Source organism: Lichenostomus cassidix, chromosome 7, assembly GCF_008360975.1.
Source record: "Lichenostomus cassidix isolate B80296 chromosome 7, HeHo_3.0, whole genome shotgun sequence".
NCBI lineage: Eukaryota > Metazoa > Chordata > Aves > Passeriformes > Meliphagidae > Lichenostomus > Lichenostomus cassidix.
The window spans coordinates 27,733,438-27,746,872 of NC_139488.1; the positions used below are offsets into that span (position 1 = coordinate 27,733,438).

General features: G+C 42.1%; 1 protein-coding gene across 3 annotated transcripts in view; it reads right to left on the reverse strand.

Moving 5' to 3' along the window:
- Positions 1–2,713: 2,713 nt before the first annotated feature.
- MYLK (myosin light chain kinase) overlaps positions 2,714–13,435 on the reverse strand; it is a 193,562-nt gene continuing 182,840 nt past the window's right edge. For all 3 annotated transcript variants that reach the window (XM_085066961.1, XM_085066964.1, XM_085066965.1), the window contains 5 exons: positions 10,078–10,230; positions 8,962–9,085; positions 7,662–7,791; positions 6,674–6,793; positions 2,714–4,858 (listed from right to left, as the gene is read on the reverse strand). In XM_085066961.1, coding sequence (XP_084923087.1) covers positions 4,599–4,858; positions 6,674–6,793; positions 7,662–7,791; positions 8,962–9,085; positions 10,078–10,230 — 787 coding nt within the window. In that variant the 3' untranslated portion in view covers positions 2,714–4,598. The remainder of the gene's footprint in view (positions 4,859–6,673; positions 6,794–7,661; positions 7,792–8,961; positions 9,086–10,077; positions 10,231–13,435) is intronic.

Below are 13,435 nucleotides of genomic sequence, written 5' to 3' on the forward strand. Positions count from 1 at the left end.
TCCCTGGGCGGGCCGGGCGGGACAGCTCCGCGCAGCCGCGACACCCCGGGCACCGCTCCGGGCAGCCGGGGAGGGACGGGGACGGGGCTGGGACGGGAGGTGTTCCCGGGAGTCGGGGAGGCGTTCCCTGCCGGGGGTCAGCGGTCCGTTCGCTCGCTTTCTAGGGCACGTTCGAAACGCCCCTCTGCAGGGAGAAATAGGTCTGCCGTGTCCTTAGAGACATTGGTAGCGTTAGGTGATAAGGTTATTTGGGGGATATCTGCTAGGTTTTCATCGCTTTTCAAATATAGTTCAGAGGAGAGAAGGCTGAGAGGCGATCTCCATCATTCACGTCAATATCTCAAAGGCGGTGTCAGGAGGATGGTGCCAGACCTTTCGGTGGTGCCCAGCGACAGGACACGGAGCAATGGCCACAGACTGAAACACAAGAAGCTTCACCTCAACATGAGGAAGAACTTTACACTGAGGGTGGCAGAGCACTGGGACAGCTGCCCGGGGGGATCAGGGAGTGTTCCTCTCCGGAGACATCCCAAACGCGCCTGGATGCGTTCCTGTGTCACCTGCTCGGGTGGGCTTGGACTGGATATCTCCAGGTCTCCCTTCCCACCCTAACAATTCTGTGATCTGTGTGAATGAGAAATTGTAGCTCATTTCCTGATGAAGCTCTACATGAGCAAAAGGCTGGAAAGCATTGCTTTTGCAGCAACAAACATTCGAGCATCCTCATCAGGGCAGACAACTGCCTTTCTGAACAGCTGCAATGAAGGAATTTTTATTTTTTCTCCCCTACAGAAACTGCAAACACATCGTGCAGTTACTTCTCCACTCCCATAAACATCTCTGGGTTTATTTCCCATGCATGTCATGGTGCAGTCCCTTTATGAGCAGTGCAGAATAACAGTGTAAGCCTCACTCCCCATCCCAGAAAATTCTGCTTCCACATGAGTATTTTTGTGGCCTGTTAAATTCACGTGCATGTCTCTTGCAGACAATAGGGCCCAAAATGCAAAGATGATTTATGAGAATTCCATTTTCAACCAGCTGTGTTTTAGTCCAACGTTTCAATAAATACCCCAAGAAATTTTAGAGAAACAAATCATTCATTATTCATGTATGCAACTAAAAAAAAAAAAGTCTCTGTTTTCAAAGCCTGGTAGTCACTGCAGAGGAGAGGAGAGGGCTGTGGAGTCAAGTGCTGTCTTCCTTGTCAGCAAAGGGAAGAAGTGACCCAGACATCTGCATGCCATGCATGCAATTAGCAAAGGTCTCCTCATCAACCAGAAATGTGCACAGGATGCTTGGGAGGTTGGATAGGACAGGCATTAGGTAAATTAGGTTTCTGCAAATCCAGAAACACGAGTAGTGAAAAACAGCAGCCAGTCCAAAATTTTCCATGTCACTTGAAAAGACGGAATGTCATCTAAAAGAAGCATAAGGAGAATTAAGTGGTTTGACTTTGGGCAGTACCAGTGTCTTGCATAATCTCTGCTATTTGGGTTTCAGCCCTATGGCACCCCCACAGTGAATTTCTGCAAACATTATATAAGCAAGACAAGGTTTATAGAAAGAGGTAATGCCTTTTATTGGACCATGGCTGGCAATGGGGCTTCAAGTGTGTAAAATATGTTTCTTCAGTGGAAACAGAATTCTATTCTTCAAACAAAACAAAAAAATTCAAGGTCAAATACAGCTTGGAGTCGATTGCTCAGAGCTGAATTAGATGCATGTCACATAATTTTGGAAATAGAGGTCATTGTTTCCTGCAGACTAGAATGGATGTTAATAGGAAGCTAGAGGGAGATGGTAAAATCCTTGCAATATCCTTGGGGCAAAAGAAAAACAGGCAGTTTATAGCCTGTGGAACACAAAAGGACTAGCAAAGGAGGAGAGGGAAGGAGAAATCTGTGCAGGAACAGCAGTACTGAGTCTGTGGGTGTTGATACCCACCATGTGTGCCCACAGAGCTTGCTGTGCCCACAGAGCAGCCCCTCAGAGCCAGACTTTTCCTGCTTCATGCATGTGCCTAGCTGGATGGAAACCTGCAGCCACTGAACAAAGCCAGCTACATTCACCAGACACTGGGGCACACCTCACAAGGATGGCTGTTTGGAGGGCTGAAGATTTACTCAAGAAACACATTGGTACCAGCAGGGTGTTTGCACAATCTTTGCTTTAAGGAGTTTCTCTGTGGTCCTGCATGGTCTGTGGTGTCTTTGGCTGCATGTTAGAAGTTTGCATAAAGGCAGCACAAGCAGATCTGTCTTTATTTCTGTCTTTACAGTTATTAGAAACATTGGTGTAAGTCCATATCTACATTGAGACTGCCCTGATTTTTTTCTCTCTTCTTCCTACAGTCTTTCAAAACTCTACCATACGGTGGAAACCCCTACCATAAGAGAATTCCTAACTGTAAAACAAACCCACAGCTGCCATGGTGCTCCATCCACATCCACTCTGAAGCCTGTGATGAGCTGGAGATGTGGCAGAGCACGAGAGTGGCAGCTCCAGGCAGTGGCTGGCGGCACTGGGGCAGAGCAGCCTCTGCAAAGCACAAGGCTGCACAAGGGGCAGGAGGAGGGCAGCAGCACCACAGGCATCAGGGAGGCTGCACTGTTGCCATCTCATGGGTTTGTGTGCCCAGCAGCTCTCAGGGGCAGGAGGAGAGGCTTGGCCAAGGTGAACGCGGTGACGCTGCAACAGAGCATACGAGGAGTGTGCTTTGTGGTAGTATTTATTTAGGAACCGTGAGTAACTACAGCCGTAGCGGTCTCATCTTTGCAATTCTGATGGTTTAACAAACAGGGAGAACATTAGCATATTTTTATTAAGGTACAAAATACACCCCGTTGTTGCCTACAACATTAAAAAAAAAAAAAAGTGAGGAAAGCTCTGTATGCTCTAAATCAGATTCAAAACCTTTCCGTATAAGGAATTGTGGCAATACTGTGTTTAGTATAACAAGAGGTTTTTTATCAATCAAAAATACATGCTGGCAATCTGAACTTAGCAACAAAGAGTAAAGCAGTTAAAAACCATCGTGTCATCCACATTAGTTGAGCTTTGAATGTAGAAGAGCAAATCATATGAAACACATACACAACTAGGTAATATCAAACAACCTAAGGTTGATAATGTACACACCTGTATTGAAGTACACTGACTACTTAATGGTGAGGATTTAAGGTAATGACTTATTTTAAAAGAGGTAACCTTTGAAACCCAAATGGTTGCACTTTACACACAAAAAGTGGAAAAGAAAAGAATCACTTTCGGAATGATACATAGATATAAGACACACTGGTTTTGGATTATGCATATCACCTTGCAGCCTCTGATATTACCTCTGAACAACAACAAAAAGAATTAAAAAGTGCCAATACTGTGAAAGGAAAGCAAAGTTACTAAGTCTGAGTGCATTAACCATTTCTGAAAAAAAAATGGGGTTTGGATTTTTTTTTGTTTTGTTTTTCTGCGTTTTTAAAAAACGCAACAGCCTTACTGGTGCAGGTTCAAGACAAAAACAAGACAGTCAAGCTCATAAGGTAGAAATAGGTCCTATATAGGTTAGGATTCTTTGGAAATTGCTAAGAATAGAGGAGTTTGTAATCCAGGCTACTATCTTTTTGGCTACTCAAAAAATCTGTGGGAGTTTCCAGCTTATCATCAGTTGAAATCTGTTTTGCAATTGCCAAATAAATGCAAGTAAAACTTTAACTAACCTGGTATTCCATTCACACACATGCACAGAGAAATCTCTGATTGTGCAATAACCTGTTTTTTCACAGCAGCATATATATGAATCATAAGTCCCTATTAGACTGACCAGAACACAGAAAATATTCTGTCTTTGTGTTTTCAGTGTGTTTCTTAGATAGGCAGTTGCAACTGCACTGAAGTGACAAGCTCCATAAGGGAAAGATGACAAAGTGGGATCAGCTGGCCAAAAGCAAGGTCAGGAGTATCCCAGGAAACCACCTGGATATTTAACATTAGCCAGGAATACAAGGGCACTAACAGCTCACTGACAGAGGCAGTAAATGTGTCTGAAGTTTGGACTGTGAGACTCTGCTTGAAGCAAATGAAAAATGAACCATGCCAGCCTACAAATTGCAATGCTGGCTGTGTCAAACCTTCCCTTACAAAAGATACAACTCAGGGAGCAGCCTATTCCTTAGGACTGGAGAGATTCACTGCACGTCTGGCCAATGATTCCTTTAAAGCAGATCTCAGGGAGCCAACTTAGCTGCAGTTTTGGCTGAGAAAAGTGATGGTAAAGAGCAATGAGCTCAGTAAATAGACTATTTTTCTTTAAGATGTTCAGAATATAACTTGTTTTCCATACATTTGATTTTAAAAGTAGTCTGGGCAACTTAGTTGATGGCTTGTTTAAAGTCAATCCAATCATGCTAGCAACTCAAAAGTGCCTGCTGGTTTGAAGTAATGCCCATACATAAAGCTAACAGGTATCAACTGATCATGCTGAAATAACAACCCCCCAAAGACCTACGTTTCACACAAGGTGCTTTTGATAACTTGGTTTTCTGAGCCTTATAAGGAGAGTCTTTAAATATATTTTTTCTTTTTTTTTTAGCCTTGTTTCATTCTTCCTCCTCCTCATCTTCTTCTTCTCCTTCTCCCTCTCCTTCTTTTCCCATTGTTTCCACGAGGAGCTCTGCGGTGCACGTGGCTTCCCCAAGGCTGTTAACAGCTTTGCAGGTGTATTTGGCATCATCGTCCCCACATACTTCAGAAATAGTCAAAGAACAGTTCCCTTCCTCATCATAATCTATCTGGAAGTGACGGGACTCCTTGACAGGCTGATCATCCTTGAACCACATCACCTCAGGGTCGGGATAGCCTGGAAGAGCAGAGAGAGAACAGCAACTGTAATAAACAAGCATTAACTCAGTGCTAATTACCTTATGCTCTAATTCCTTGTGTTTGGACGTGCCAGTGTGCTGATAGACAAATATTTCATCGAGTTCTATGTGAAATAAATGTAGATGATGTGAGGCTTTTTTACTTCACATTTACCTGAAACAATTTTTTGTGAATAGCAAAAACTGCAAGTGAGCACTGCGGTACTCGCTGGATTCCTCCTTCCACTCCTTCAGCAGTGCCTGCAGACAGCTTTTTGTGTGCTGTAGCCATCAGCCAGTGGGGGACTCCTGACTGTGCATTTGAAGCTCACGTTACACTGCAGCTTCTCCAGAGACAGCAGCTCCCAACACCGAGATTTAGAATTCCAAGGGTAAGCTGGTTTGGGATGTAACTACACTTTAGTATCTTTCTCGAGTTGCTTTGCTGTGGTTATTCTGAATCTTGCTCCTCCTAACCTGCTCCTTACAACCCAGACTGTCCTGTACCTTGCACTCCCATTTTCTGTCTGTGTTAGGGTAAGTGAGGAAGTCTAAGAAAAGCCTTTTCATTGTGTATCTCAACAGGAGTTTAGGAGCCTTTTGTGAAGCAAATGGCTCTGCTAAGCCTTCAGAGCAGGGCTGTACAATGCCTGCTGCAGAACAATCCCTTATACAGTACTCTTGGCTGCTGTAACAAATTGAAGGTTTGTAGTCTCAGCCAAGTTCTGGACTGTGACAGAAGGATAACTTCCCACTGAGCCGAAATAAATTGCAGGAATCCCTAATGCACAGCGAACATTACAGCAATACACAGCAAAATTTGGAACATCAGCTGTGGTACATCCTTTTTATTCCATGCAGTGCTTGTGCACATACCCCTCACGCTGAGCATCCATCAGCAATAATAATCCATCCTCACATCTCTGCTGTGAGGTAGGAAAAACAGGCAGGGAAGGATTGGGAGCACAGAAACAAACAAGCAATAGGTCCATGAGGCAGTTTCTGAACCTAATTTTAAAATTATAAATTAACTTGTACACATGCAGGATGGTACTGACTCTATCCATTTTGTTTCTACAGCTCTTCTCTGAATTTCTAGTTTTCATTCACAGCTGAGATACACAAGGTTCAATCTCATTGCAGTAGAAGTGTCAGTGGTCTTGGCCTTAGACTTTTGGGCTGACCAAGCCCATGCTCGTTAAGTGTCTTCTCATCAACTTACACTTTACGTATTCCAGTCTGAGTTTTCTTTCTTGAACTCATAAGTTAGAAAATCCCAAACAACAGTACCATATTTTCTAGATGTGACTTATGTGACCAGCACAAGAATATTATCTTTACTTCTCACGCTTATACAGTTAGGGACTTTTTTGCCTTTAAAAGTATGTATGGCTTAAAGTTATCTTGAGGTCACCTGAAACTAGTCTGTCATTTCAGACAACTGACCTCCTCCTAATTATTGGTCTCTGGCTAGCACTCTCTAGGAGTATACTCCTGCAATTTATGGTTCTACTCTGCATCTTGCTTTTACTGTTTTCTGCCCTCAGAAATCATATGACAGCTCCCACTTGTTATTCTAAATTAGTGATTCACATGTGGACTCTTGGAGATTTCTGTTCTGTGGCAAGCACAGAAGAAGCTCCAAATAATTTCTGTTATTGCAACACATTTGTGCTGTGACATGCAGATATTGGTAAACCAAAACGGCACCAACCTAATAATACAGAAAAAAACCTGAAAAAGTGAAACAACCACCCAGTACAGAGAGCTGACAAGGAAGGGAAGAAACAAACAGACATGCTTATTCAAAGTACCTTCAATTTTGCAGTCAAATCTAGCAGCACTTCCTTCCACAACTTCCATGTCAAGGATTTTTTTAGTAAAATATGGCTTTACGTGGGGCTTTTCTTCAGCCACTTCTTCGAGGAAAGCATCTGGAGGAGAGCAAAGAGGTGGTGAACAATTTTACAGGGCATGTTCTCAAAAGACGTATTTTAGTTTTTAATTATCAGATGGTAATGAAAGCATCTTTTATTTCACTTAGTTCTGTCAGACTAATGAGACCTCGAGGACGTTGGCTGCTTAGCTTTGTGCCAGTCCGTTGCAGCTGGACAAGGATTCAGGCCATAAATAGAAAGAAATGGACATGCAGGGCCACCACGCTATGAATCTTTGGTATTTTTCCCTTGAATTTGTTTCTAACTGAACCTAGACTTTTGCTAGTCAGAGGAGTAAACCAGCTCCACTTGTATCAGGCCCACAGTCTATGTGGATTTGTTGAAATTACTTGCTTGATTTCCAGCAGTGTCAAACATTTGCACTTCTGACTGTTACACTCCACAAATCCACATTTCATCTGGGAATTTAGGGGAATAATGCAGACATTTCCTTAAATGCCCTGTCTGAGGAGCATGGTTAATGCAGGGTGTGTGCCATGGTTACTGCAAGTGTTAATACTTTATTGCTTGCTTGCTTGCATGAGAAGGCAATACATCACTGTCATCTTTGTATAAACATGCATTCCCAAACTCAGAGAAAGTGCAGCTGAAAAATCTGCCTTAATTCTTTGGCTTTAAAAAGAAAAGAGTTTACTGCCTGTACTTACACTGTGGCTTTTTGAATAGCAGAACAATATGAGAACAGTGAATTTTTGACAGATTTCTTTAAAAAATAGGAATATAAAAAGAGAGAGAGAGAGAACAGGAATATCCAACTTGATGATTGGTCTCTAGCAATTTGCTACAAGTTTTAGTAAGAGTGATTCAGAGACAGGTAAAAATATGTGGCAGAAAAATTCCTTACCTTCATTCTCTGCTTTGTCTGCATTTATAGGGCTGGTCGGCGAGCTCCCAGAGGCCTTCCTCCCACTCATACCAGAAATCATTGCCATGGATGACAGTCTTCCTATTGCTCGGACAGCATGGCCTGTTTTCTAAGACATAACATAAAAGGCTTCTGATCAATCCAGTCCAACAAGCATGTGATTTTCTGCAACAATCGTGCTTCGGACAAATTATCTGGGATCTCTGCAAACCTCGCTGGAATTGGTGGACAAACTGCTTATATATAGCTCTGTTGTTCTAGGAGAGACAGAGCAGGCTGGACTGAATTACCAAATTTAGTTGCAGATATAAACTTCCCCTGATGAACTCATACCTAAATGAATGTCTCTGTTAGCTGCGGATAAAACGCACTGTGCGAGAGGAGGGCCAGCAGAAAAGCCCTGTCCTGTGTAAGTGGAACTAAACTCTGGTGGGGGATGGCTCTCTCCACAGCCTTATGGGCTGGGCTGAATTTCATCCAACATGAATAATGAGCTGATATGAAATGAATGAGAAAGCACCATCAGCATGATGGAAGCAGACCTCTGGCAGGATCGAGGATCAACCACCAGGCTACTAAAATATGCTCAGGGCTGTAGTATGGACACTTGTATTGCACAAGCTTCAAGAAACACGTACAGTAGAACATAAAAGGGAATATAAGGTAGATTTACATAAATTAATATTTTGTAGGCTACTCAAAAGGATCCAGGATTTCACACAGCAACTCCTGTACCTAACAGCATGGCACAGATGGACCTGCTATTAGTTCCAGCATTAAGAAAAAAGAAGATATAGAATATGTAAAACAATCTGATTGAATCTATGGGAAGCTTCGGGTTCCAACAGGACAGAACTTTTGGCTTTGCAGAATGAAACTGCCACAAAATAAGATACCTTTAGGGAGGCCAGGCAGATAAGTTTTAGCTGAACTGTTCAGGTTTGTTAAGAATTACACAATCCCCCAGCCCTCAGTGGCACGGAGAGGGTGGGGAAGAGAGAGAGGCATACACCCAGAAGAGTAGGAAAAACTGTGTTTGAGCTCACATGCCTTTTAGTAGCCTGAAATGGGATCATCCTGCATAACCCATGTGCAGCTGTTCACCCTCCTACTGCCCAGCTGCAGGAACCAGACCTGTCCTGCATTCCCACCCTGCCCACACTGGAGCTTTCACCAGCAAGAGAAACCTCATGGTGTGATGTGTTCTCCAGAAACATAAACATTAAAAATAAAGAGACTTATTAGGATATCTAGCCCAATTCCATGTCCTCTTCATTACCTGCCATTTTCTTCTGGCCATATATTTCTTCATCCTATCTTTGGAAAGCTTTTTGGCTTCCATGGTTTTGGTGTCTTTTTGCAGCCAGGGATGCTGAAGACATTGAGTACAATTTAAGCGACTCCTGTTTTCGTATAAAAAGACCAGTCAGTGTTGCCAATAATGAGTGAGGAACCTACCTGCTGCAACATTATTTTGTGCTCTCTTTGCTGGGAGCTGATTTTTCTGTTTCCTAAATTTAGCAGCAATGATCACATGGCTCTGCTCTCCCAGCCATTCTAACTTCCTAAATTCACTTTCCCAATTTCTGTAGCTCTTTTTGAGAGAAAACTGTGCATTTTAAAGCATTAATAAAACATTACAAAACAAAGCAGGAAAAGCCATATGTTTTAGGCATGGAACACATACATCAGAGCCACAATGGCAGTGATTCAGCTGCTTCATGCTGGCAGAACCCTGTCCCAGATCCCCTTTCCTTCACTTACAGAGATTTCCCCATCCCACCACTTAATACTCTCCTGAACATCTAACAAAACAAGCATCCGAATCTCTTGCTATTCTTCTTTCACTATAGAGAAGTAACCTATTCTTCACTTTGCTCAGGGTGCACAGATAAATAACTCTGTTCTCCATCCATCCAATTGCAAACTCATTGAAAGAAGCACATTTCCTTTCCTTGGTTTGTTCAGACACTCCTGTAAACAAGGCTTCCAACTCTGATTTTTTTTTTCTTGCCCAATTTCTACATTTATAGGGAAGCTGCCTACTCAGAGGAGCCACACTTAAAAGCGACACACGGCAAAACTGCAAGCCATTCAGAGGAAGACAGAACATGTCACGCAGGAATCTGTGTCACGCAACAGTGGGATCAGAGTGGCCACACAAAAGGCTGGGGTGCCCCTCGCCCGAGGGGAGGGAAGAGCACAAAGAGCCTGCGATTGAAGCAAACGCTCATTCAGCCCCTGCGCTGCACACAGAGCTGGGCGGGCAAGCACAGCTCCTTATAAAGTATGGCCAGAGATGCTGTGGCCATGTGGAGAGCCACGGGGGGGAAACACGAATGGCAACTCCAGCTAAATGCAAACACAGAAAGTGCAGCGAGTCCGGCAGCTTTACTTCATGTCTTTCTTTAGCAGATTGCTGATAAAGTCCTTGGCATCGTCGGAGATTTCATCGAAAGCCTCATCGTCGAAGTCCCACGTTGCTGAGGTGACATTGGCAAGGGTTTCATTGTCGTTGTCTCCCATGAAAGGAGAAAGCCCGCTGACCCTGGCATGGAACAGACACAGAACAAACCACTTCAATGTGCAAATTATCAGAGGAGCAAGTTAAAATCATGAGAGATCTCCCATGCTCTGCAGTTCTTCATCAAAAAAAGCTCGCTTTAAAAACTAAATGAAACAAAAAAGGACTCAAAACTAACTACAGTCTTACAGGAAGGAAACTAGAATTCTGCCAGCAAAACTGAAAGGCACATTTTTATAATTTCTTTCTCTTTTCCCAAGACATTTTTGAGGAGAATTAGAATTAGGTGAAATTGGAGCAAAGTAGTTTTCTAAAATACTTGTCTACTTCTGCATAACTAATACTGGATTTTTCACGCCAAATTCAGTGGAATATCTTGGCTTTTTTCCTGGCACTTTCACAGAATCACAGAATTGTTAGGATTGGAAGGGATCTCTGGAGATCATCTAGTTTCAGGGTGAATTTGCTGCCTTTACTATCAAACCAAAGGATTTTTGTACATTTTATGCCATTTACTCCTGCAGAGAGAGCCCAAGAAGAATGATGCATAACAAAATAATAAAATCCACAGGGCTATTTTGTAAACAAACCCACCTTGAATTATACAGACAGATAAAACAGTGCTGCATCACTGCAGGCTGTGGAGTTATGCAGATGCATCCAGAAGTAATTTGGTCTTTATGTTCTCCATCAGTCATGATGATGCATGAAATGGAAATAATGCTCTCCTATAACCTAAGCTGAGCTTCCAAGGCTTTTTATACAATATAACATAAATTGCCAGTGAAAGGCAATTACAGAACATCATGGTGTCATTTTTGCAGTCTCTTTCTCCAGTTGGGCATTATCTTTTATAACACTGTGCCTTTGTGCATCTGGATACTTTTGATGCTTGTATATATCACCCTTTCAGTAAAAACTTAAGAGGTGAAAGGTTCCTCATTCCTTAGAACTACAAGTTACTCACTTTTCTAGGTCCTCCTGGCATGAAATTTCCAAAATAACCTATTGTACATGATTTTTTACAGACTTTACTTGATTTACCTGTACAATTGTGTTAACAGTTACAATTCAACAGTACTGCTCTTTTCTTTAAAATATGGAAAAATAACTGTAACTTATTAGGGTTCTGAAAACACTATATGGATATAATACTACATGAATACCATGATGCCACTGAATATCACAGAACAGACTGGTTAAAAAAAGATTGGGGTCAAATAAAGTGAGCTATTAGATTAATAGTATTTAAATCATCTCCTCCTTCAAAGTTATTTTTCTTCTTTTTTGTCTCTAATTACATTCAAAATCTGATTTGGAGTTTGCTCCTAAAGACTTTATTTTATAAGCAAAGCAGAAACACACACTCTTTGAAGTCTCACACAGAGCAGATACTAAATCTTTTACCATTTCTGGAAGTTGTGTGCAGTACAGCAGAGTCTAGAATCTTACGTGTATACTTCAGAAACTTCTTAGTAATAATACATGAGCTGAAGATAAAAGGTTTGTTTATTCTCAGGCAGAACAAGGTAAATCAGAACAGAATGCATTTGCTGTCTTACTTTCCATTATATGCGGTGCACTCAAATGCAACAGTGAAGCCTGACTTTGTAAATGTGTAAGGTGGCATAAACCCATTTATGAGGATATAGCAGGCACAAGTTACCAAAAGCTGAAAGATGAATGCAGCAAAAAATGCCCCCATAAAGCAGCTTTACCAGGACTGTTCCCTGTTTTTGACACTTGCTTTGCTGGAGGAGAGAAGGTTTGTGCTGCCAGCACTGCAGAGCTGACACAGCTGCGGCGCAGCGCGAGGCTCTGCTCTGCTCACACACCCTCCAGCCCTCTCGGCCAGGTACATCCATGAGGAACAGAAAACTCTGTCCTGGAATCCACAAAGCATTCCTGCAGGGCCTTAAACCCACCTCCTCTCCGACATCTGAGCATTTTCTCAGTTATGACAATGTCACTGTTCTCCCTAGTGTTTTAGAAAGTGAAAACGTCTCATGTGGATGGCAGTTCTGATTTTGGACTCCACATACTGACTGCTGGCTTGTCTCTTTTTTACCTGGTAGTGAGAACAATAGTCTCAGCCAAGCCAGCAGCTTATACGACAGCTCTGTGAAGTATTCCTTTAGCTCATTAACAAAAGAGGAGATGCACATTTTCTCTTCATCCAGTTAAGCTTCCAGAGAACACCCTTTGGGCAGCCGGAGCAATAGCAATCCCACTTTCTTTCAATGCTTGATCGAAGTATGTCAGAGGTGACCTCTGCACAGCATTGCCACAAATAGTGTTGTGCAGCTCTTGCATCACATTAGACAAGATTTTGGCCTATTTCCAGAGATTAAAGCTGCAGTATTGAGAGATCATGTGCATACTAATAAAACTGCTATAGGTACAGAGACATTGCTTCATGTGGAAACACCACTGCTCTGTGGGGCCATAAAGAGGCAGTGCTTATACTGCATGTCCCATACAGCTTTTGAAGGGTAAGGATAAATGAAAGGGTGAGAAGACTAGAGAAGGAAAAAAAAAAATTCTTTGACTGGATTTTTTTTTTTCTGTGTGTGTGTGTGTGTTTTAATTTTAGAATTGTACGGCAGAGTTATGTGATAAAATTTAAAATGCTGTGGTAGGATTGCTCGATCCCATGCATTTGTTAAATTACCAGGTGGGTCTCAGTTAAGCCTTCACTCACTTTGTCATTTACAAACAGCAGTGTAACAGTTCCCATTCAAACGTTTCAACAAACCTATTTTCGTATTTCTGAATGTGCTGTTGCAAATTTATAAAGCTAAAATAATTTTCCCTCTGTACTACGGTTTTACACTGTGAATCAGTTGTCTTGTTGTGGAAATACTTCTAAGGAGAACTAGATCCTTGTCTATAGCCAGAAAACAAAATCCAGCAACTAGTGTGGATTACAGCCAGAAATGTTTATCTCTAGCACTGATTTCACTGACCAAAGTCTCGGTTGTTCATTTCTTAATAGCCATTTAAAGTAATAATGGTCCAGCAACTCTTTTGACAGTTAATGGAAACAATTTCTTTTTGGAATGCTGAAGTGATAAAGATGAGCTACTGCTCCAGAAAATTAACACTGAGCTTACACTGCAAAGTTACTCTTAGACAAGCAGCAGGCTGTTTACTGAAAACATTTTTCCAGCTACTTTACCAGGCATCTCCCTGGCATGTTAAGAACCATTTGTTTAGAAAATCTTTCACA